The following is a 25,897-nucleotide window of genomic DNA, read 5'->3' as shown; positions in this document are numbered from 1 at the left end:
TAAAGAATTGGAAGGAAGGGGAAAGAGGTAGTCTTGCTGATTTATGCCTGGAAAAAAAGCTGAAATGAAGGCAGAACAAAGGGAAGAGACTACTCTTCATCCAAAGGACAATACTGAAGCACTTCCCATGATATACCAGCAATTTCTAACAGCTGTTTGGAGTGGCACTAACTCACCAGACCACCCAGCAGCAGTGCCCGAGCTGGGAGCACCTGCAGGCAGGGCAGAGCTGTGCCTGGGGCAGGGCATGGCTGCAGAGCCCAGGGGCACTGCCCAGGGCAGCTCAGACCCTCTGCAGCTCCTGCACCCCCAGCCCGGCCCCCCTGCACCCAGGGCTGCCCCTGCCTGGGGGAGCAGGACATTGGTTCCTGTTGGGTTTTGGTGTTTGGTTTCATTTTTAAACCCAACTCACACAAACCTGAGCAGTGCTTGCTGATGACCTGGCTGCCCAAGCCCTTCTCTTCTGTCCAGAAGGGAACAATTAAAACCAGAGCTAAGGACACAAGCTGCCACCTCCCTGTATTCCTGCAGAGCACTGCTGGATGCCTGCACACACTCAGGGAGCTCCTTTATTAGGAATAAGAATGTGTCCAAAGCTCAGGCCCGTGGAGACTCCTCTCTGAACCATGAGGAGATCCTAACCCTAACCCTAACCCACAAGGAGATCCTAACCCTAACCCATGAGGAGATCCTAACCCTAACCCACGAGGAGATCCTAACCCTAACCCTAACCCACGAGGAGATGCTGCCAGGCTGAGCTCTGTCACCATTAGCAGAACTTTGCTCAGCCAATGGTCAAAGTGATCCACGTGAAATAGGTGTTCTTGGTTTTTTTTATGCTCTGCAGGTATGAAAGGAGATGGTTACAGGAATGACACTTGGGGCAGGACACAGACGTGGACGTGGCACTGACTGACATGGGCAGGATTCTGCAGGTTTATCCATCACTCATTCCTCAGCTTCTGACAAGAATCACAGACTGGGTTGGATTGGAAGGGACCTCAGAGCCCACCCAGTGCCACCCCTGCCATGGCAGGGACACCTCCCACTGTCCCAGGCTGGCCTTGGGCACTGCCAGGGATCCACAGCTGCTCTGGGCACCAGTGCCAGGCCTGCCCACCCTGCCAGGGGAGAATTTCTTCTTCTCTTCTCATCCCAATCTCTGCTCTGTTAGTCTGAAGCTGCTCCCCTCCTCTGTGCCCAGGTGAGCAGCCCCTGCCAGCCCCAGCCCTGCCACGTGAGTGACAATGTGTGCTTTGTCACTAAGGGCCACCCCCTGCTCCAGGTGTCACTGTGGGCAGCACTCACAGTCCTGTCCCCTTCCCACCCAAAGCTGCCCAGCTGCAGAACAAGTGAGTGAGCCCAGCTCTGCAGGACAGGCACAGGGACAGCTCCTGGCAATGAGAGCACACACACAGGTGTGACCCAGGCACAGCCCCAGGTCCCCTCACCCCCATTTCTGTCCATCAGTGACACCGCTGGCTGTCCCACAGGGACCAGAGCCTGCCCTTCACCCCATCAGCCTGACCCTGTGCCTGCTGAGCCTTGTGATGCTGCACAGCTGCCCTGCACAGCTGCTGTCCTGCCCAGGGATGTGATGCTGCCCTGCACAGCTGGCCCTGCACAGAGCAGTGATGCTGTCCTGCACAGCTGGCCCTGCACAGCTGCCCTGAGCTGCTGCCCTGCACAGCTGCTGTCCTGCACAGCTGGCCCTGCACAGCTGCCCTGAGCTGCTGCCCTGCACAACTGCTGTCCTGCACAGCTGCTGACATGCACAGCTGGTCCTGAGCTGCTGCCCTGCACAGCTGCTGACATGCACAGCTGCCCTGAGCTACTGTCCTGCTGCCCTGCACAGCTGTCCTGAGCTGCTGCCCTGCACAACTGCTGTCCTGCACAGGGGCAGCGCTGCCCTCCTGCACAGCTGCTCTGCACAGCTGCTGCCGTTCAGCTGCACCAGTGCCACCTGCACGGGCAGGACAGGCCAGCACAGCCACAGCAGCTCCTGCTCCTGTCTCTCACCTGCTCAGTGCCAGGCTCAGTGCCCGCCATCTGCAGGTACCACCCATCCAGGAGCCCCATCCTGTCACAGCATCCCTGAGCTGCAGGGCGCCGCATGCCCACGGCAGCATGCCCACGGCTGCATGCCCACTCACGGCTGCATGCCCAGGGGTGCCCTGCAGCCCCCAGCCCCCCGTGCCCGCTGCCGCGCTGGCAGCGCTGTCAGGAGCCCCGGGCGATGCCCGGGCTGCCGCCGCCTACCTGCAGGGCCCGAGGGGATCGTCCATGGCTGTGCCGGGCGCCGCGGGCCGGGCACGATCGCTGAGGCCGCCGCTCCCGGCCCGAGCTGCGCCTTTTGCCCTCTCGCAGCTCAAAATGGAGGCACATGCGGGCTGCCCGAGCTGCCGAGCCTGCACTGAGCTTGTGCTGTGACCTAAGCCCGCACGCAGAACGCACAAACTTCGCCCTCGGACCGGCGGCACTGAGCATGTGCTGTGACCCTCCCTCCTTCCTCCTCCTCCTCCTCCCTCCCTCATCCTCCTCCTCCCTCCGGAACGGCTCCGCACGCCGCCGCTGCTCCGGCAGCGAACACGGCGGCGCCGTGAATACAGCGGGGATCCGCGGGTAAATACAGCGGGGATCCGCGGGTAAATACAGCGGGGATCCGCGGGTAAATACCGAGGGGATCCGCAAAAACAGCCGGGGATACGTGAATAAATACAGGGGGGATCCCCAAAAACAGCCGGGGATACGTGAATAAATACCGAGGGCATCCCCAAAAACAGCCGGGGATGCGTGAATAAATACCGAGGGGATCCCCAAAAACAGCCGGGGATACGTGAATAAATACCGAGGGCATCCCCAAAACCAGCCGGGGATACGTGAATAAATACCGAGGGCATCCCCAAAACCAGCCGGGGATCCGCGGGTAAATACAGCGGGGATCCGCGGGTAAATACAGCGGGGATCCGCGAATAAATACCGAGGGCATCCCCAAAAACAGCCGGGGATACGTGAATAAATACCGAGGGCATCCCCAAAAACAGCCGGGGATACGTGAATAAATACAGGGGGGATCTGCTGACAAATACAGCGGGGATCTGTAAATACAGCCGGGGATCCGTGAATAAATACAGAGGGAATCTGGAATTACAGCCGGGATCCGCTGATAAATAGAGAGGGGATCTGGAAATACAGCAGGGGATCCACAAAAACAGCCGGGGATCTGCTGATAAACACAATCAGGATCCGCAAAAACAGCCGGGGATCTGCTGATAAACACTATCAGGATCCGTAAAAACAGCCAGGGATCTACTGATAAATACAGCCGGGGATACGTGAATAAATACAGCGGCGGATCCGCGAATAAATACAGTGGGGATCCGCTGATAAATACAGCGGGGATCCGTAAAAAACAGCCGGGGATCCACTGATAAATACAGCCCGGGATCCATGAATAAATACAGCAGGGATCTGTAAATAAATACAGCCCGGGATCCCCTGGTACAGCTGGAGATCCTCTGATAAATACAGCGGGAATCCGTAAATAAATACAGTGGGGATCTGCCAATAAATGCAGAGGGGATCCGGGAATAGAGCCAGGGATCCGCTGATAAATTCAGCCAGGATCTGCGAGGCACATAGTATTCTCCCATTTAAAGAATATTCTTCTCCCATTTAAGGAATATTCTTTTCCCATTTAAGGGCTATTATTCTTTGGCACCCGAGAAGCCAGGCTTGATTCTCCCTGCCTGAGCTTCCTGCACCAGCTGCATCTCTAACCCTTCTATTTATTGGGTGATTCCAAACATGCTCTTAGGTACCCATTTACATGAAGGCAATGTCCCCTCCAGCACACACGGCTTTAATTGGGACACATCCCTCTGTTCTCCAGTTTCCCAGATGCCTCCACCTACCATGAGGCCAAAGAAGGATAAAAAGTTACCCAAATATTGTATTTTGAAATACAGAGTAAGCAAAACAGATCGGGCTCCAGAAAAATCCTTCATTTTCTTGTAACAATCCGGTGAGGAATGTTCATTGTAGCAGGGGTGGATACACAATTTCCTTGTGTATCACAAGTTTCAAACAGCACAGAAAGGACAAAACAACCTTTCCTGGAGCTCTGAGTCCTCCAAGAACAAAAGAGTCTCATCCTACACATCCTCCCCAGTGCTGGGGATGTTTCTGCACTCTGGGGTTTTTTCAACTTATTTTGCAAATACTAACACACAAAAATAGCTTCTTTGCAAACATAAACACACTAAAATAGACCCCAAACATGCTGAGCTGCACCTGAGAGCGCAGCAGAAGTTTCTGAGCATCCCATGGTGAGGCCAGAATGCCCAAGGCAGAAATCCCCTTGCACACACAGTCCCCAGTTTGGAATTGTTGGGCTCCCACCCCACATTGCCCCAGCAGGCTCACTGCAGCCCTCAGAGCCTTTATTACAACAATTTCACACAACCAGGGGTGCTTCTCACCCTCCATGGAACCAAAACACCTCCATAGGAAAGCAGAGCAAGGGGAAGATGGAACCGACAAACCCCAACAGCCTGCAATGAAATGTACCCAAACACTTTCAGATCAAGGGAAGATGGAACTGACAAACCCCAACAGCCTGCCCTGAAATGTACCCAAAACATTCTCAGACCAAGGGAAGATGGAACTGACAAACCCCAACAGCCTGCCCTGAAATGTACCCAAAACATTCTCACACCAAGGGAAGATGGAACTGACAAACCCCCATAGCCTGCAATGAAATGTACCCAAAACATTCTCACACCAAGGGAAGATGGAACTGACAAACCCCAACAGCCTGCAATGAAATGTACCCAAAACACTTTCAGACCATGGGAAGATGGAACTGACAAACCCCAACAGCCTGCAATGAAATGTACCCAAAACATTCTCACACCAAGGGAAGATGGAACTGACAAACCCCCATAGCCTGCAATGAAATGTACCCAAAACATTCTCACAAACCCCCATAGCCTGCAATGAAATGTACCCAAAACATTCTCAGACCAAGGGAAGATGGAACTGACAAACCCCAACAGCCTGCAATGAAATGTACCCAAAACATTCTCAGACCAAGGGAAGATGGAACTGACAAACCCCCATAGCCTGCAATGAAATGTACCCAAACACTTTCAGACCAAGGGAAGATGGAACTGACAAACCCCAACAGCCTGCAATGAAATGTACCCAAACACTTTCACTTCCCACAGCAGAGGAAATGCAGCAGCAGAAACTCGCAGCCAGCCACGAACACCAAAACACAGCTCAAAAAAAGAAACCTGACTGCAACCAAATGAAGAAAAAGCGACCTTGCAGAGCTGGCTAATTGGAGTAATTAGCTGATCACTAAGTGCTCTGCTCTGTCCTTTCATTGATCCTTTCAGGCTCAGTCATCCTCTGAGAGCTGGAAGAACTAACAGCTCCTCTACCCAGAAAGTGGGTTTAAAACCACACAGACAGCACCAAAAATGCCATTTCACAGAGAAATCATCCCTTAGGCACCAACACCAACACTGCAACCCCAAACTGAAACACAGGGACAAGCACAGGGGTCAGGGAGGGCGCTGAACATCAGAGAGGGGCACCACAAAATCCTCATCCACAAAAACCTCACCAGGAAAATCCCACCCATGAAAACCTCACCTGGAAAACCTTATCAATTAAAACCTCATCCAGGAAAACCTCATCCATGAAAACCTCACCACTGCAAAGCTCCCCAAGCCGTGCCTCGAGGACCACTCAGAAGAAGACACCAGTGATGTTCCAGAAGCATTTTAGGTGTTTGAATTTGGGATATCCCCAGGGCTCAGCACCATGAATTCCCATGGACAGGGAAATGCCTGAGGGAGGGAGTTTCAGCAGCCCAGCCCACCCAGACAGCCTGGGACACCTCATTGAGAGGCAATTCCATAATAAACACCACTGGGGAGCTCCTCCTAACTGCAGGCACTCAGTGGCTGGCAATGCCCTGGAGCACAAAGATCCAGATCTGCTTTAGGAACAGTAAATCCACCACAGAACAATTGAAATATTTATTATTTACATGATTATCTAACCCCAGTTCAAATGAGACTTTTCTCCAGGATATCTCTGGAAATCAAGGAGCACAGCTGATTGTGTTCAAAGAACAATTCCCCTCAGTGGGCACAGACCTGAGCCAAATTCTTCATCTCTCACCCATGGAAATACCCCCTGCACAGCAAACTCCTCAAGGCTGGCACCTGAGGGGCATTTTCTGCGCTAGAGAATCCCATAAATGCAGAAAATAACCAAGCCACAGCCTGGACTGAGCTTTCCCCCAGAGCTGCTCAAGGCTGGCTGAACAAACCAGAGCATGGACACACCTTCCTCAGGTATGAACTGACCCAAAAAATCCTTTCTGTGCCTCTCTCTGTTCCAGCCATCGAGGCATAAACCAGGAACTCCTGACAGGGACCCTGGACAGTCATTTACACATGAAAGCAGGAATTTCCACACTTAAAAACTTTCCATTTGATTTCTTAGAAGTGTCTAAATTTCAACTTTGCTGACTAGAATATGCAAACGACTTTTAGAGGTATTTTCAAGGGTGCACATTCAGCCAACAAGACGGCCAAGAATTCCTGCTGAAGTTTGCAAGTTTTACAAAACTACCATATTTCCAAGAAGCAGCACATTATTTACCCAGAGGTGCACCTGGATATCAGGACTCACTGCACAATTTTATTTTCTGCTCTTATTTTTCTCCTGTATAAAGACACACCCAGATATCTGCAGCTTGTCCCTTGCATCCCTTGCAGCCCAGCCTCCTGCCAGCTGGGTTTGAACCTTTCTCCCCCTGAGTGATTTTCATAGAATTAAGGTTGGAAAAGACCTCCAGGATCATGGAGCCCAACCTCTGAGTGAACACCAGCTCAGGTCAGTGTGAAGTGGAGTTTAAAAGCCATTTTAAACTTAAACTTACCTTGTCTCTGGATTGTAGCCCAGGATGTAGAAAAATGAATCCACTCGTGCCTTGAACTCTCTAGCAGCAAATATGTCAGAGAAATGGGAGATGTTGCACTTCCCTCTGCAAGGAAGAAAAAGGAGAAAATGGCATTACAATTCCAGCTTGAGTAACAGCTACTTTAATGAAGTGCAATCTGGGGAGAAGCCACAGGCATCCCTGCTCCCATAAATGTCCAAAACACCATAAATACAGAAATCCTTTAACAGCAGTGTGGGCTCTTCCCACGGCGCAAAGGGAGGGAGATGCAGTCGCGGTGGCTCAGACGCTGCTCTGCAAACTCTCATTGATTCAGCACAGCCCAAACACCACCAACAACAGCTTGGATGCAATGCTGACAGCCTCCAATGTGCAAAGCTGCTACAGTCACAGTCACAGCCTCCAAAATTCCCCAATCCAGGGTCTGAGAGGCCCCACACGCCCTGAGTGCCAGCCTTGCTCTCACACTCAGTTCCTCCCTGCAGGCTGGCACTGCTTCCCAAGTTCAGCCACTTAGAGAGACAGAAAATGAGCAGGGGGGTTCCTTTTGATATTTCACATTTTAGAAGTATTCCAGGGCAAGAGGTTTGGCTCCCTTTCAGTAATTGACCTGGCAGCTAATAAGCACTTTGCAGCTGAGCTGCATTGCCTCTGTGGATGGCAGCAGCACCTCCTGCTCCCAGCACTCCAGACCAGGAGTTCTGCATTCCCCAGAGGTAAAAAGCACATCATGTTTATTACACACTTCCACAGAGATCTACAACTACCCTCTAGTTGAATTTTCCCACTGGTTAGAGCAGAATATTGCTGGTTACAATCACTGGTTTTTACTCCCCAGTTTGTCATCAATCCACTGTGTGTCCATTTGTTTGCAGAGGGCAGAGAGATAATCTGGCATTATAATAAATTAGAATCTCATGTTAACCTTTCATGCATCACGACACACTGTGCCTCCCCCACGTTCTCTGCAGGAACACCATGTGCAATTATCCTTCTGCTCATCCTCTGCCCTCACAGGTTATTGCCCAGCTTTGTTTGGCACACACGGAAATTCCATTTTTATCTTTCCGTTCCTATCTTTTCTTTAAAGGGAGAAAGCACTGAGGGGATGTGGCAGGGGAGTCAGAGCAGCCCCAGAGCTGAGTTTGTGTGTTTGATTTCCAGATTTGCAGCCCGGCTCCTGGTGTGACACTGGGACTCAGCAGAGGCTCCCAGCACACCCTGCAATGCTCTGAGTTCATAAGGAAGGTTTAATATGTAAATCAAAGGCTTTCCCCCACCAGAACAGAAGCCAGTTTGTCTTGAAGTAAGTGGCTTCAGCAAAGTGACTCTGAACAAAAATATGTCTCCAGATGGCTGTGGTGAAACACCATCTGAGCACCATTATCAGGGAGATTATTCAATTTGCATCTTGACAATATCCATGCGTGTTTGGCACGCTGAAAATCAGCTGACAAATAACGCCTGGCCCTGGGCTCTGAGAGCAGCTCCAGGGAGGGTGTCCCCTCAGCCTGGGCAGCTCCAGAGCCCGGAGGGTGCCAGGGCAGCAGGGCAGAGTGAGGGCACACGGCTGGGATCTCCCTCAGCCTGGGCTGGGCTGTGAGCAGGGACAGCACCACCACAATGAGCCTTTCGTGCAGCTCAGCAGAGAGCCAGGGCTGCACGAGGGGCCGTGCCAGCAGGCTCTGAGGGAAGGGCAGGGCAGTGCTGCATGCCCTGGGCTGGCAGGGAGGGCAAACAGCTCCTGACTGACTGCCTGGCACAGAGAGGAGCCCGCAGGGCTGCAGCTCCCTGCTGCACCAGGGCACAGAGCACAGCACTGCAGGGAGAGGGCACAGCTGAGCTGGGGGGCAGCGACCCCAGGAACCTCTGTCCCCCCTGGCTGTCCCCACAGGGCCTCAGGAACCTCTGTCCCAGCCCCAAGGCTGACCCCAGCCCACCACCAGGTGTGCCCAAGGCTGTCCTCAGCCCCAGCCCATCCCCAGCATGACCCCAGCCCATTCCCAGGCTGTCCTCCCAGCCCCAGCCTATCCCCATGTGTCCCCAGCCCACCGCCAGGTGTCCCCAAGGCTGTCCTCAGCCCCAGCCCATCCCCAGCCGGTCCCCAGCCCATCCCCAGGCTGTCCCCAGCCCCAGGATGACCACAGGATGACCCCAGCCCGTCCCCAGGTGTCCCCAGCCCATCCCCAGGTGTCCCCAGCCCATCCCCAGCCCATCCCCAGGTGTCCCTAGCCCAGCCCCAGGATGACCCCAGACTGTCGCCAGGCTGTCCCCAGCCCGTCCCCAGGCTGTCCCCAGCCCCAGGATGACCCCAGACTGTCCCCAGCCCGTCCCCAGGTGTCCCCAGCCCCAGGTGTCCCCAGCCCCAGGTGTCCCCAGGTGCCCCACCTGAGGGCAGCAGCGTGGTACGTGTCCACGTAGTCGGAGATGAAGAGCTCTCGGTTCTTGATCACGGGGTCGGTGATCACCAGCTCCCGCCCTGAGTCTGCAGAGACAAACAGCAGCACAGCCCTGACTCACAGCTGGGCCAGCAGGGCACGGCCCCAGGGGCCCCTCGGGTGCACTGTGAGGTGACAGACCCTGCTTGTGTGGGCTGTGGGAATTAACGTGCAGGAACATCGCTTCTATTCTCGTCCATCAACTCTCCCAGGAGTGCTGAAGGGAAAAACCTTCCAAGGGCACTGGGACTCCTCCTGACCACTGGGAGCTTCACTCCCGGGTGGGAGGAACCAAGGAAATGGATCTGTTTGGTTTGCAGGATAAGGTATGGGCTCCTGTGCATATTTAATGTCAAATCTGCAACAAAATCCTGACATAGAGCTCTGGCTTTGAGGTAAATATTGACATTCATGTTCAAACACAGAAAATTCTGAGTGCTAACAAAGGAACTGGAAGACAACTTTTTCCATTACTTCTTTCTAATACCTTTGAGGAAGACACAAAAATACTTCTCCACACACGGGAGACTGCAATAAAAGCAGCCATGCTATCAAAAATCCTTTTTGACACTGTGCCTGTAATCTCATTGTTAGAAGCTTCAAATAAATTAGTAGCAGAAATGTTAGATTTGTGGAGCTCTTGCTAAAAGCACACACAGAATGTCCTTTGTAAGGGGAGCGTGTGCTCAACTTTGTTCTGTCAGGCACCAGAAAGTTGCTGCATTCCACATTTCAATCACCAACTTTTATCAGCACGGTTCACCTTGGAGTATCTTCAGAATTTTTAACAGTTGCCTCAAGGAAATTTCCTGGTAAGAACAGAAGCAAATGTTATGTCTTCCCTGGAGGCAGGAGATAAATGACACTGGGATATGTACTAAAGTTCCTTCTGCTCCTGTGAAAGCCAAGATCACACTTGTTTTTGCAAAGAGAAAAGGGGAAACTCAGCTCCAAGTGCTTCAGTTGCATCCCTCACTGCAATATTAATCACAGTGAATATTCACTGCAAGAGAGCATGACTGGGAGAGACACAGCTCTCATGGCACTGTTCGTGGCAGAACAACAAACCAGAGGAGATCCCCAATTTCTGCAGATGATTTGGTGCTCAGCTCATTATCAGCACAGTGTCCTGAGGCCTACCAAGGATCCAGGGTGACTTTGCTTTTCTATTCTCCTTCAAGGAGGTAACAGTAATAATCATCATAATAATGATAATCATTTTGTCATGCTATTATTAACGTTGTTGCTGTTGTTATTAATTATTATTAATAGTGCAGCCAAACACTTCCAGCACACCTGGAATGGTCCTGATTACAGGAGCAGGACACACAGCAGTGACACCAGGCAGGTAGAGAGCACCATGTCCTGGTTCCATTCCCCAGTGCAGAAGTGTTCTGTTAAACTGGGACTGGGACGGGGCAGGGCAGGCTGGCTCTGTTAATGCTGGGATCAGGGCAGGCTGGCTCTGTTAAGGCTGGGATTGGGCCAAGCTGCCCCTATTAAAGCCAGGATCAGGGCAGGCTGGCTCTGTTAAGGCTGAGATCAGGGCAGGCTGGCTCTGTTAATGCTGGGATCAGGGCAGGCTGGCTCTGTTAAAGCTGGGATCAGGCCAGGCTGCCCCTGTTAAAGCCAGGATCAGGCCAGGCTGCCCCTGTTAAAGCTGGGATCAGGGCAGGCTGCCCCTGTTAAGGCCGGGATCAGGCCAGGCTGCCCCTGTTAAGGCCAGGATCAGGGCAGGCTGGCTCTGTTAAGGCTAGGATCAGGGCAAGCTGCCCCTGTTAAAGCTGGGATCAGGGCAGGCTGCCCCTGTTAAGGCTAGGATCAGGGCAGGCTGCCCCTGTTAAAGCCAGGATCAGGCCAGGCTGCCCCCACTCACCGTTCTCGTTGTGCCTGTCCTGCACCAGGTGCTGGTACACCGAGTCGGGCACCTCGGACTGGCGGTAGTACCACTTGACGTTCATCAGCAGATGGTCCCTCTTGCTCTGGAAAACAACCCTGGGGTGTTACTGACAGGAAACCAGCCACAGCCCTCACTGGAAACCCCCAGGTCAGACCCAGAGGGAGGAATTTCTCCAGCCTGATTGATTTCCAGCCCAGACAAAGGCAGGGAGACCCCCCTGCATCAGTTGTGTCTCTGCATCTGACCAGCAAACCCCAATCTACTCACTCGTGTTAATTAACCCAGGGAAAGAGGCAGGGATCAGGAAAGGATTGCAATTTTTGGCCTCGTGCAGGCTGCTGATTTCTACAAATAAGAAGTATTTATGGCCAAACATGCAGAAAAGAATACCCACAGCAACACCATTCAGTGCAACCATTCTGAGCAGTGGGAACCAAGAGATAATAGATTTTTTTTCCCCCAGGACAGATGGATCCAGACATAATCATAGATGTTCTTTATTACACAAAAGAATAGGATACTGCACTTCAATCACAATAATTACAGGCTCTGACTGCTCATCAACCTCACAGCAAAATTTACACAAAACTGTCTTCCCCAAATGCTCTTTTTTCACTGAGGCTCCAGCCACCAATTTGTTCTTTCTTAGAAGGAAACTGAAGCATAAACACCACTTAGAGAGAACTTTTAGATAGAGTCACTACAGACTCTGCTCAGTTCATCTCCAAACCCCCTGGTCTGCAATTCTCCCTGCTGCTCCAAACCAGAGAACAACAAAGGCCTGAAGGGAAGGGAACATTCTTGTGGCATGAGGCAAGCGCAGCCTTGTGTTCCTCTGGGCTGCAATCCCCTAGGGCAGTCTGAGACTGCTCCTGAGCTCCTAAACCCGCTCGGGGCTCCCCTGCAGGTCACTGGGCTGCGGGCAGGGTCTGCTGGCTCCCTGCAGCAGCGGCAGCAGCCTGGTGTCCGAGCTTTCCTGCTGAATAAACAACAGGCAGACCTTCCCGGGAAAGGCATTTCCTGAGCAGAGCTGTGTAATACCGGCACACCACTGCCAGTGGCAGCATTGTGCCAGGAAAGCTGGGAGCGAGCCACCTCTGCATCCCCATCCCCATCCCCATCCCCAGAGCCTCTGAGCATCCCTGGGCGAGCCACATCCACATCCCAAAGCCTCTGAGCATCCCAGGCTGACCCATCTCCACCATCCCCAAAGCTTCTGAGCATCCCTGAACCGAGCCACCTCCACCATCCCCATCCCCAAAGCCTCTGAGCATCCCCAGCTCAGCCACCTCCACATCCACATCCCAAAGCCTCTGAGCATCCCTGGGCTGAGCCACCTCCACACCCCCAAACTGCTCTGAGCATCCCAGGCTGACCCATCTCCACCATCCCCATCCCCAAAGCTTCTGAGCATCCCCAAAAGCCTCTGAGCATCCCTGAACTGAGCCACCTCCACCATCCCCATCTCCAAAGCCTCTGAGCATCCCCAGCTCAGCCACCTCCACATCATCATCCCCAGAGCCTCTGAGCATCCCCAGGCTGAGTCACTTCCCCATTCCCAAACTGCTCTAGGCATCCCAGACTGAGCCACCATCCCCATCCCCAGAGCCTCTGAGCATCCTGACCAAGCCACATTCCCATCCCCAGAGCCTCTGAGCATCCCTGGGCTGAGCCACCTGCACATCCCAAACCCTCTGAGCATCCTGGGCTGGAGCCTTTCAAACACCACAGCTGCAATCAGAGCCAACAGGGAAAAAATCAAAGGGACAGCGAGTGAGAGGCTCTGATTTCTGCTGCCTGCTGCTCAGGAATTGGGGCTGCAGGCTCAGCTGTTCTGCTGGAATAATGCTCTGTGCACCACAGCTTTTATGGGCAGTCTCTCTGAATTCTGGAGGCTAAAAAGTCCGAGTAAATAATCTGTTACCCTCTCACTAGGAGTTCATAAATTCTCTTGGTGAGCTCACAGCAATGATGGGAAACATCAACCCAGCATCCCTCTGCAAATTCTCTGGGTGTTCTTTGGGGGGAAGATGAGCTGATCTCCTTCCTAAATAGCATTTTGGTCATTTTGGTCCAATTCATTTAACAGCTGCACCATGACAAACCCTCTTCTGTGCCCACTCTCCAGCACAGAGCACTTTGTGGGGTTTAACCCGAAGCTTCAATCTTGCTAAAAACACAAAACGTTTGTCAGAGTCTCCCTTTTCACATTTCCATCCCTCACGGCACAGAGATTCCTAGACATGCTATTTTGCCAGCCAACTTCCTAAATGCTCATGTCATTTACAAAGCAGGCTGCACTCAGAGGTGTCAAGGCACCCACTCCTGTGGCAGACTCTATTTCCAAACCATGTGCACACAAAGGAAGTGTCCCCTCCCTCCTAAAAGTGTGACTTTTTTTTTCCTTTTTTACACCTTTACATGTGAAAAGCTGCAGACAGTCACATGCCAAAGCCAGGCTTGCAGAAAGTGCAGCCATGGCAAGAGCTTTAAATTTCAAGTGTCTTTGTGTCAGCTCAGAACGATTCCCTGTGCTGCAAAACCACATTCTCCCCTTTAATGAAAATATTGTCTTTTGCTGCAGCGCTCACAAAGTGCTCATTTGGGGGTTTCATTCTCGCTGACATTTTGGGTTTTGTTCCTTTTAAACAGCATGAATCAGTTTTGGACATTGAACAAGAATTAGATGGGATCTGTAAATGGATTAAAGCATCTCAGTTCACAGGCATCTGGTCAACTTCTATTTAAAATAAGCCTCTGCCTTGGAAGGGGGAAAAATAATGCTGCAAATTCTCTGTAGAAAGCAGGGATGTCCTGATTTCACAGCACTGGTGGCAGTCCCAAGGCGCCTGTTTTCCCTGGGGAAGCAGAGTTTCAGAACAGCTCCTGCAGAGGGGTGAGAGCCCAACGAGCACCAGCACAGATGTCCTGCAGCTCCTGCAGGGGAACAATCACACCCTGCCCTGTCCCTGTTGAGGGCCAGGCTCAGCCCCAGCCAGCTCTGGGAGCAGCGTGCCAAGGGCTGGGCACGGCAGATGGGCACAGACCAACAGCAACCCCAGGGACACAAACAGGACAAGGGACACAACATCTCCATTCCCAACCTGTTTGCCACATGAAACATCACTCCTCCTCACTCTCGCTCCATTCTGACATTTACTAATAGTCAAAGAGAGAAAAGGAACAATAAAGACCACTCAAATTCACTGGTTTGGGGTTTTTTCCCCACAGAGGGGGCACAAATGAACCTATCTGGAAATCAGGAGCTAAGGAGACACAGCAAGGATTATTTCCCTTCCCTCTCCACAGCAGCACGTGGAATCCAACGTTCTCAGGGTATCTTTTTGTAGGCTGTTTGCTAATTAATTAAGAAAACCGATCAGCTGTTTGTAAGCCAAGCAAACCCAGCCTGGAAATGCAGAGGTTATTACTACAAATGAATGTTATTTTTGCAGCTTGATTATTTAATTCAGATGCCTGCATAGCAACACATAATTACTCCCTGCAAACAGAGCAGCATTGTCAGTGTTCAGCAAGAAACACAAACGTGAAATAAAAGCAGTGATGTGGGCACAGCAGATTAACCCTCCGTGCCCCTCCCCAGGCAGGGCTGTGCCCTCACCCGGAGCCAAGGCAGAGCCTAAACCTGCTGCTGCTATCTAATGCTCCATCTGCAGGGGTTTCCTGATGGGAACAAGCCTGGGTGGCTGCTCTGGGCACACGGGCTGTGGTTGGTGTGATTGGGCTGATGGAGGGCACTGATGGAGCAGGAAATGAGCAGCCCTGGGAACGCTGTGGTGATCGATCAGAGGATGCACTGAGTGTGAGCTGAGCTGGGAATGAGCTGCTGGGGGAGCAAATATTGCTGTGTGCAGGCTGAGGGCCCATTCCTGTGATCTGTGCAGGGCACAGAGTCATTTATTGACAAAACAATGTGGGACTTTTTCACAACTGACTTCTGCTGACTGATTACAGCAAGAAATTTTCACGTGCTCTTTTTATTCACAAACAAAACTCCTTCTGGCATTCACTGAGTCACCTCAGCGTGCTGGGAATGGATTCAGCCTGGTATAGGAGGAGCTCTGAGGTGTAAAACACTGCTCACACTCACCTTGCCCTGAATTGCTCACAAAACACTGCTCACACTCACCTTGCCCTGAATTCCTCACACTGAGGTGTAAAACACTGCTCACACTCACCTTGCCCTGAATTCCTCACACTGAGGTGTAAAACACTGCTCACACTCACCTTGCCCTGAATTGCTCACACTGAGGTGTAAAACACTGCTCACACTCACCTTGCCCTGAATTGCTCACAAAACACTGCTCACACTCACCTTGCCCTGAATTCCTCACACTGAGGTGTAAAACGCTGCTCACACTCACCTTGCCCTGAATTCCTCACAAAACACTGCTCACACTCACCTTGCCCTGAATTGCAGGCTCTCTCTCCAGGCTCTCAGAGCTCTGTACAGCTGCAGGGGCCCAGCTGGCCCAGGCATACTCAGGCACACTCAGGGGCACTGCTCACAAGTGTTTGCTCTGTATTTGCAGAACGTGAAGCAGCACTGGCTGCACACATCACACACAGCTCACTTGTGCTCCTCACAGGAGACAGGGGAGGCACCAGAGCCCCAGAACACCCCTGAGCCTACTGAGCCACCCCAGCATCAACCAGCAGCCTGTGCACACCTTCGAAAGCTGCCCAAAGCCCCTGTTCCAGCAGGTCACATCACCTCAGGGCTCTTGGTGCCCCTGAGCAGCCCCGGTCCCCAGGGCTGGAGCTCTGCAGAGCACTGGTGCAGTCAGTGCCCACGAGATGCCATCTGCTGTCTCCCAGCGTGGGAGTTTGGCACTGGAGCTGCCAGACTTGCTGAAAAACACAGCTCAGAACAGCCCTGAGAGCAGAACAACCCTGAGAGCACAGCCCTGAGCTCCAGCACAGCTCTGACAACACAGATCAGAGCTCCAGCACAGCCATGAGAGCACGGCATGTTCTGCTGGGACATGAGAACCGTGGCACCTCTGCAGCAGGACAGACCCATCAGCAAATGCAATAAAAGGCACCAAACTGAGCCTGGGGAACCCAGCAGGGAGATCCTGAGACCCACCCCACCAGGAAATGCAACAAAAGGCACAAAGCTGAGCCTGGTGAACCCAGCAGTGGGATCCACCTGACAAGAAATGCAATAAAAGGCACAAAGCTGAGCCTGGTGAACCCAGCAGTGGGATCCACCCCACCAGGAGCCAGCACTGGAGCTCCCTGTGCTCCGAGCACACTGCAGCCCTAAGGAATTTCAGCAAACCCAGCAGGTTTTACAAAGCTGACTGATGTGGAACAAGTGTCAGCCCTTTATTTTATTAAGTGTCACTCTCACGTCTCACCTTGAGCACAGCCTCATCCAGGGTTTCACAGGAGACAAAGAACACGATTCATTTCAGCTGATGACTGAGAGATGTCTGTATTTAAAATAAACTCCACTGTTTATCCCATCAGCTCTCCAGCCTTACCAAAACAAAGCTGCTCACTGTGCTGAGAACAGAAAGTCACCTGCTCCCATTTAAGTGAAACACACTCGGGTACAAAATACCCTTAAAATTTCACTGTGATCCTAAACGACGCAAGATAATCTCATCTTGTTAAAAAAAAAAAAGCAGTTATGCTTAAAACCTGACTGGCTTAAAATAAAACTATGATAAGATGTTCCATGAAGGTTATGGGTCATTGCTTACTGCCTCATTTAATCCCTTTGTGGCCTCTCTCTGCTCCGTTTCCTGGGTTTGTTTCCCCCCTACAGCTGCACGTTCAGTGGAATTGCAGGTGCTTGTGCAGTGAAGGTGCTGCCAGCCCCCAGAGCTGCTGCCCCTCCATCCGCGGGTACCACCCTGCACCCAGCTGGGCGTAAATCCCATTTACAACAAACTCACCAACGCCATGTCACATAAACCCACAAATCCAGGTGAGGCCCGGAGGTGCCACAGCTCTGCTGTAACTGCACCAACACCTCAGAGTCATTAATGGGCTGTAATTAACACCCCTGAGAGAGAAATCAGCCCTGGTTCTGGCCACAGCATCCCTGCCCCTGCTCTCTGCACCACTCTGGTCACAGATTTTCAGATTTTGCCTTTCCCAGGAGCAGATTTGGGGGAGCTGCTGGCCCAGAAGTGCCAGGGACCCCCTGAGCATCCCCTGCTCAGCTCAGCAGCACCTAATGGGATCGCAAATGCACTCACCGAGCACTGAATGGATGCTCTGGTAATTAAATTCCATTAAGGTTTTCTTAGCGTTGTGCCAAAGAAGCGCACCACTGAAATGAAGATACCACTCGGGCCCCGCCTGACATTTGCCATTAAATGTCATTTATAGCACATAGCTCAGATCTAATTGCAGAGCAGCACCAGCCACAGTATTTATCACTTCTATTAAAACAAGCAGCACTCAGCAGTGGGGCTATTCAAAGCCATCATCCACAGTTTAAATAGATTTCTCACCTTTTAAATATCAAGAGGCCACATTTTCTTTACCATCTCACCGAGGGGTTTACCTTTGAACAAAGACACACCAAGAGCTGCAGGATAAAACAAGCAGGAGTTTGCTCTGCAAACCCAGCCCCGAGTTTGAACAGTCGCTGCCTGCTGAAATATCACCTCAAATGGGCAGGGGATTTGTAACGGGAAAAATTCAAGCGCTTTGCCAACAGGCTGGGGCTGGGAATTACAGAAAGAAAAGGAAAGAAAATGCACTGAGCAGCCAGAGTGAGACTGGGCTGCTCCACCACAAAAGCAAACGCTGCTCCTGGGAGGAAACAAAGTGGTGTCAATAGCTGAATTAGCAACACCACCTTTGGAGTTTTTCTTTGTGTTTGTATGTAAATCAGGACTAAACAAACACCCCAGAGCAGCTCCACAGGCTGCAATCTAATCTGAACAGAAAGATTGCAAAGGTGCTCTCCATTCATCTGGAAATAGCCAGATATTGAAAACACTAAAATCAGACATAACTACACTGAGAAATGCATTTACCTGCTGGAAGGGAAAAAATCTCAAAGGAAAAGATGGGAGAGAGATTTTTTTCATTTTTTACAATGAAAAAAATCAACTTTTATTGGGTGCTGGAAGTGTGAACATACAGACAACTGGGATGGTGCACAAGAAAAGCAGTTCTGAAATAAAGAAATGTGGTTTTTAAACCTCTAGCACATCCCATGGCCACCATGTGCACTCTGCTCTGAACTGCAGTGAACACAGCCAGCCAAGCTAATGCACAATTCCAAAGTTAATCGTTTGTCTTGGGCCATATAATCAGCACAGCATTACAACTCCAACAAATGAAGCCACTAATAACTTGTATTAAAGAAGTCAAGGTGTTAATTCACTGCCAGGTCCAGCAGCAGGAAGCTCGGAGCCCAAGCAGCACAAAGCACTCAGCCCTCGTGCAGAACTCAAATTAATTTCCTCTATTACTGCAGGCACTGGGTGGAACCCAGCAGTGCCAGCCCAAAGGCTCTGGCTCCAGAAGCCTCCTGAGGATGAGGATGATGATGATGAGGGCTGATGCCTCTCCCCTGGCCTGGGCACAAGGATTCACCCCAAGGCAACCAGCACAGCCAGTTCTGTCCAGACCCACTGCAAACAGGAGGATTCTCTGAGCTACCAGAAATGCACAAACTGGCAGGGAACCTTCCAAAACAGAAAAATGACCAGAAGTCATTCGGAGAATTTGTAAAAAACATGGTTTGACGGTTTAGAGAGCTCATGATTTACATCAGCTTCCTTTCACCGAAGAGAATCTTCTCAGAAAGGCTTTAACACTTGCATGAACTTGGTTCTGCAAACTGCCTGTCTTTGGGGAAACGGGAGTGTTGGACATTGAGCAGTCCAATGAGGAGCTCTGCCTCTCTGTGACACACAGGTTAGGGGGAGAAGCCCTTGGATCAACACTGAAGCCCACATTGCACCTGTCTGCAGCTCTGGCTGTGCCATCTCCCTGGGAACCTGCCCCCAAAAGCCCCAGAGCTCCCCGAGTGCTCAGTTCCTTGGGAAAGTGCAATGAAATATTCATGCACTGGCACCAGCAGCACTGACAAATCCAAAGGCATTTCCCAGCACTTGAACTGGTGCAAGCTGCAGCACTCGTCCCACAAGTGCTTCCCAAGGAGCACAGCAGAAATCCATCTGCAATGGGAGGCAGCATCAGCTCCAATTTCAATATTTACTGTGCCTGCTGCAATCGCAGCCCTGCTCCAGATGTGCTCCCAGCTGTTTGTTTTCCTGGCCCAGTCTTTGGTAACAAACAGCCCCTTGCTTTAATCACCTCCAGATCAGAGACTGAGGGTGATATTTCACCACAGTTAATGGAATTTTGCAGCAGAAAGGTCCAAAGCAGCTCAAACCTCCCAGAGTTCGTGTTCTGAGGGTGCAGCAGAGCCCCACCAGAAATCAGGGGGCACTTTTCAGGAATTTCCTCCCAAATCTGCCCCAGCTGAGGGAGGGCAGCTCTAATCCCAGCCCAGGCTGGTGCTCACCACCCCGGATCAAGAGCCCAGCACAGGCAGAGGCAATTCCTGGGTTTGGGAATATCAACATGGGAAGCACCAGAACCCCCCAGAACAGGAAAACTGGCACCAAATGGCATCTCCCCTCCTGAAAACACCCTTTCCATCCTCTCAGCCACGGGCACTGCACAAATCTCCCCAGGACAGCTCCTGCAGCCCTGCTGCCATCCCCCAGCTGCTGCTGCTGCAGCCTCTGGGGTCACACATATCAAAGCACCCAATTGCCTTTGCTTTTCTTGACTCCCTTTTTTTTTTTTTAAACACGAGGAATATGAAAGCACCCGCTGAAGCTGGTCCTTGTTAGCAGAGCCATTTTCATCTCTTTAAACTCAAAGAGAGCAATTCCCTTGAAAACTGTCACAGCATTTTCCCAATCCATAAAGAGGAAGTTCAACAGCCTCGGGTCACTAATCGCAGATACAGAGCATAAATTATCTCTTTCTATTGCACAGCACTGAAACATACACATTCTTTTATCTTACTTATGTGATTCTCCCCATAAACTGAACCTTTTAGACGTGTTTGTAGTCTGAAAAGGATGTTTTACAAATAAAAGGGAAGCACTTTGCTGTTTACACAGCATTCCTTCCGTGGGGTATATTAATATCACATCCAGGTGGGTGGACAAGAATTGCTTTACACAACAACACAACCTGGGTGTTTTCCCAAAGGAAAAACTTCATTTGAAGTTTAAGAGTTGCTCAGCACAGGTTTCTTGGTCTTAATAATTTTGCATCGCTTTTAACCTTAAAATGTGCCAACAACCAACTGAAGGGAATATGATTTAAAAACCCCCAGAAGTTCTGCTTAGAAAGCAGAGCAGGATGCTTACACACTACTAATTTAATTAAAGAGTTATTTTCCTTTCAAATACCCTCTAATGGCCCAAAACGAACTGAGGCTGCTTTAAAAATCAATCACTTTAATCAAAACTACAAGTCCAAATTCTCCATGGATTGGTGTTCAGTGATTGCAGTGTCAAAAACGCAGATCCATCACAGCCCTGGCTGCGAGTGCCAGGCAGGGACCCGTCCCCAGAGGGGACACCGGGGGACAAACCCAGCCTGAGAGGCTCTGAAGCTCTGCCAGGCACAAGGTGGAGCTGACTGAAGGCTTTCCCTAAGTGGCTCCATCAGTCCCTGCTGAGTAAAAGGGAGATTGTACCTTTCCTGCCACTCACGTACCCAAAAAAGGGAGATTTTGCCTTTCCTGCCACTCAGGCACTCAAAAAAGGGAGATTGTGCCTTTCCTGCCACTCACGTACCCAAAAAAGGGAGATTTTGCCTTTCCTGCCACTCAGGCACTCAAAAAAGGGAGATTGTGCCTTTCCTGCCACTCACGTACCCAAAAAAGGGAGATTTTTGCCTTTCCTGCCACTCAGGCACTCAAAAAAGGGAGATTTTGCCTTTCCTGCCACTCAGGTACCCAAAAAAGGGAAATTCTGCCTTTCCTGCCCCTCAGGCACAGAACAGGTACTCAAAATAGGGAGATTTTGCTTTTCCTGCGATTGAGGTACAGAATAGGTACTCAAAAAAGGGAGATTTTACCTTTCCTGCTCCCCAGGTTCCCAAAAAAGGGAGATTTTACCTTTCCTGCCCCTCAGGCACAGAAGAGGTACCCAAAAAAGGGATATTTTACCTTTCCTGCCCCTCAGGTACCCAAAAAAGGAGAATTCTGCCTTTCCTGCCCCGCAGGCACAGAGCAGGTGCTCAGAGAGCATCCACACCTTTCCCCTCCGTGCTCCTCTGTCCCTCTCGGGCTGTGCCTTTATCCCACAGCAGCAATAACAGCATCACCCCCACCCCACAGAGCCATCCCAGCACATCCCTGGGGGTGGGACCCCCTCTGGAACCCAGTGACATTTCACATCCCTCAAGGAAACCCTCTGGAAAGCAGGAAAACAAATTCCTGTAATGAATTATCCTCAGCAGCTCAGCAAGCATAACAATGTGCCTTTGGAGGCCGAGCAGAGCCACGAGAAATCTGACAGTGCTCAAGGAGCCCCAAATGACCAGAGAGGAAATTTCGACTTCAATAATCCTAAAGGTCAGAAGCATTATTAAACATGACAGATGCTCTCACTATTCAACACCAGAGGACACGGCTACATTTATCCTAACTCCATTTTCTCTTGCTACATAAAACCCAGCTAATGTACAATTTGATACTTTTTTTCCCCCCTAAAAGCCAGAGATAACATTTTTTTTCTGGGTATTTTCCAGCTGGCACACAATGATTTATTTAGCACTCAATTATCTCAGCACAGGTGTAGGAAACAGGTTTACCTTGGGTAAGGGGGAGGAAACAAGGCAGGAGAAAGGTAAAATAGAAAGCTAAAGGTGCTGAAGACATGATGCCATGACAAAAGGCTTACTGAAATTATAAATATCAGCCCAGGGAAACAGCCCAGGAACCTTTCCTGGGGGAATAATCCTCCACTGCTCCTGTGCCAACAAGCCAGCCATGAGAATTCCAACTGCTGGATGCCAACTGGGGCAAAAACTAACAGGGCAATCACATTCAAAAGGAAAAAAAAAATCAAAACAACCCCCTGTGGATTATTCTGTGGGGGTTTTTGTTTGTTTTGGTGTTTTGTATATTTGTTTGGGGTTTTTTTATGTAGTCCCTAAATTGTAAGGGTTGGATTGCAGAGATCCAGGCCATATGGAAGGAACGGAGGCAGAGCTGGATTTGAGCCCTCAAAAACACACATATAGCCTTAACTTCCAGCTGTTAATCCTCCCTGTGAACAACGCTGCCATCTGCTTTACACCCCCAAACACGAGCACTGCCTCTCCAAAGGACCATGGTGGAATTGTGACACAACTCTGCAGCTCTGGAGGAATTCATTCACTTGCACTGGTGCATTTCCCTGCCAAGGCTATCAGAAAAACAACCCCAAAATCCCACAAAAATGTTAAATATTGGTTAATTGACAAAATAATGGCACTGATGAAATGACACATCTGAGCCAGGTCTGAACACAGCATCTCCACACAGCCCTGAGCACCAAAATCTGCTGGGTTAGCAGCTTAGAATGGATGATCCTGCTCCTGCTTCCTTCCCAAGATGTACAACAGAATAAAAGGATGTTGCTCCATATTTCAGCCGAGTCCAGTGAAAGCCCAGTGCCCATAAATCCACAGAGCAGCCCCGTGCCTCAGCTCTGAGCTCACCTGAGAGACACTGCAAATCCCCTGCTAATTTAACAGCTGAAAGCAGCACTTAGACAACAGCCTGCCACACAAAAAGGATTTATTTTTACACAGATGTGACAAGCCCAAACCTCACTGTGCAGCACAGCTTAGGATCTGTGTGAGAATTCAAAGTGGCATCTGGGTAATAGCGACCAAAAAAAAAAAAAAAAATACACAGAGAAGCATTGTAAAAAGGAGGGGAATTATCAAAATGGATTCATATGCATCTGGAATGATTTTAATACAAAACACCCAGCAAATCTCCCTGTGCTGCTGACAAATCACCAGCTGAGGTAAATCCCAGATAATGAAACATTGTAAGGAAGGCTCTATTTAATAATTTAGCCCCTGTCAAGGAGTTTGTATTGATTCTTGTTTCCAGCACAGGCAGAGAATGTTATCTGCAGCCTCACGGCTCAGTGACAGCATCAGAGGATTTAATCACTGAGCAGCCCTGCCCTGCAATCCCCAAGTGTCACCTCCATCCCTGTCTGCACCCACATTCCCACCCCGCGCTGCCCCACTGCAGCCACAGCAGCACCTCCATCTGCCGCACATTACACAGAAAAGCCAATCTCATTTGCAGGCTAAATTTTTGATTTTAAATAATTCAGTGTCCCTTCAAAGGCCTCATTTGTCTGGCTCCCATCAGCAAGGCTGCTCTGGCCCTTCACATCACTGTGAGCTGCTCCAGCCTCGCCTTGGAAAGGTTTAGCAGTGATCTGGAGGAAGCAGAAAATCTTTTTTTGCCTTTTTTTGGCCTTAGAAATAGCGATGGATGTGGAGAAGCAGGGGAAAAAAAAATCTGTATTAATCAGCATTTTTTCCACACCAAAAAGGAAAGGTCACGCTGCCTCGGAACTGGCCAGGAAAAATTTGCCACAAATTAATTCAGCTGCAGTTCAGGAACAGAACATCAATTCATCTGCAAACAGAATGAGGCTTTTAAATACATAAATGCTTGTGGCTACAGAAACCTCACCCAGATATTTGCAGGCAAAAACCCCAGCTCCTGTAACAGTGCAGAGAATAACAGACGTAAATTTAACATGCTTGCTAAAATGCAAGGCCATATGCAGGAGGAATGCAAAGGAGAATAAGCTTGAACTATATAATTTGGAAAAAACAAATTTCTTGTGATTTTCCCCCTCCTTTATTCCAGGTGAGGTGCAATCCTTTCCATTTTCTAATCCTTGGGATGGGAGCAAAGCGGTCCCAGGGGCCCAGGCAGCCAAGGTCATCACAGCCAGATTTTCTATTACAGGGCACTAGCAGCATTTCACAACTGTCTTTTTATGCACTTCTGCCTTTCCATGCAGACTATAAATTGTTACAAGGCCCTGGGGCAATCCAGCTGTACACTCCATTCAAATCAGGCTTCAAGGAGAAAGCTCCACAGTCAAGATGCTTCAATCAAGTAAACACACAGGCACAAAGGGCAACTGCATCACAATTAATAACGTTTCCTTTTGTGTGGCAAATTCAGCGTTTTCCCGGTGTAAAGTTTCCCTCTGATGCTCCCATTCAGAGTGTGGCCATTAGCATTTTAAATGTGACATCAAATTAAGGCAGGATGCAGAAAGCACAAACAGGCTGCTGAAATCCATCTGCTGGTGGTGTTCTGGGTCCCTGTGGAACACAGGAAAACCTTAAAAAGGCAATTTGGGCTCATTTATCCAAGCTGGAAACTCGCACCAGGAAAGGTCTGAACGGCAGGATGGGAGGGCAGGTCTGCAGCTCTGCTGTGTTCGGAGGAATGCAGAAATAAATGAGTGTAATTGCAGCAATGAGCTGCTCTCAGCTCCCACAGAGCCTGCAGCAGCTGCCTCTGCTCTGGCACTGCTCACTCACTCACCCCGTGCCTCTGCTGCCTCCTGCTCCTCCTCTGCCTTCACCTGCACCTGCTGGGCCAGGGAAAATGCACAGCAGCTGCTTGGGTGGGAGTGCCAGGGCTGCTGTGCCTGTGTCCCCTTCCCCTGCAGGCTGAGCTGGGGCTGCTGGTGCCAGCAGGGCCACCTGAGCTCACCCAAACCAGCACAGAGCTCACCTGAGCTCACCCAACCCAGCACAGAGCTCACCTGAGCTCACCCAGGACCATTCCCAAACCATTCCCAAAGCAGCACACCCACCAGAGCTCACCTGAGCTGCTCCAGGGTCCTTCCCAAAGCAGCAGAGCCACCTGAGCTCACCCAAACCACCAGAGCTCACCTGAGCTCACCCAGGACCATTCCCAAAGCAGCACACCCATCAGAGCTCACCTGAGCTCCAGGACCCTTCCCAAACCGGCACAGAACTCACCTGAGCTGTTCCAGAACATTCCCAAACCAGCACAGAGCTCACCTGAGCTGTTCCAGAACATTCCCAAACCAGCACAGAGCTCACCTGAGCTCCAGGACCATTCCCAAACCAGCACAGAGCTCACCTGAGCTGTTCCAGAACATTCCCAAACCAGCACAGAGCTCACCTGAGCTGCTCCAGGACCATTCCCAAACCAGCAGAGCCTCCCTGGCCCAGCTCAGCTCCCAGGCAATCCCACCTTGTGCTCCTGCCCCTCTCCCAAACACCAAAATTCAGTGAACTTCTCCCACTCTGATCTCTGCAGCAGATAAAGCCCTTTTCTTTTTTTCCCACAGACATGGCTCTGCACTACTTTTGATATTTAAATTGAGCCTTAATCAAAGCTGGATCCGCATGGGTTTACAGGCACTACATAATTAATACATTCATATCTGAAATGTAATTACTGCTGTTGCATCATATATTTAAAGCCAACAGCTGGCTATTCAGGTGAGGAAGACACTTTGATTGGGATAAAACAATGCTGTA

General features: G+C 50.6%; 1 protein-coding gene across 4 annotated transcripts in view; it reads right to left on the bottom strand.

Annotated features, from left to right (window-relative positions):
• The window catches only part of RERE (arginine-glutamic acid dipeptide repeats), a 160,928-nt gene that overhangs the window by 67,786 nt on the left and 67,245 nt on the right, over positions 1–25,897 (bottom strand). For 3 of the 4 annotated variants that reach the window (XM_058039268.1, XM_058039269.1, XM_058039267.1), the window contains exons 4-6: positions 11,297–11,402; positions 9,371–9,467; positions 6,962–7,066 (exon numbers count right to left, since the gene is read on the bottom strand). In XM_058039268.1, the coding sequence (XP_057895251.1) occupies positions 6,962–7,066; positions 9,371–9,467; positions 11,297–11,402 (308 nt within the window). Of the gene's footprint in view, positions 1–2,259; positions 2,420–6,961; positions 7,067–9,370; positions 9,468–11,296; positions 11,403–25,897 lie in introns of those variants that run through there. The other variant, XM_058039270.1, reaches the window with a different exon arrangement.

This window comes from Melospiza georgiana, chromosome 22, assembly GCF_028018845.1.
Source record: "Melospiza georgiana isolate bMelGeo1 chromosome 22, bMelGeo1.pri, whole genome shotgun sequence".
Classification (NCBI taxonomy): domain Eukaryota; kingdom Metazoa; phylum Chordata; class Aves; order Passeriformes; family Passerellidae; genus Melospiza; species Melospiza georgiana.
Note: the sequence above shows the minus strand (reverse complement) of the source record. Positions and strands in the feature narration are given on the sequence as shown.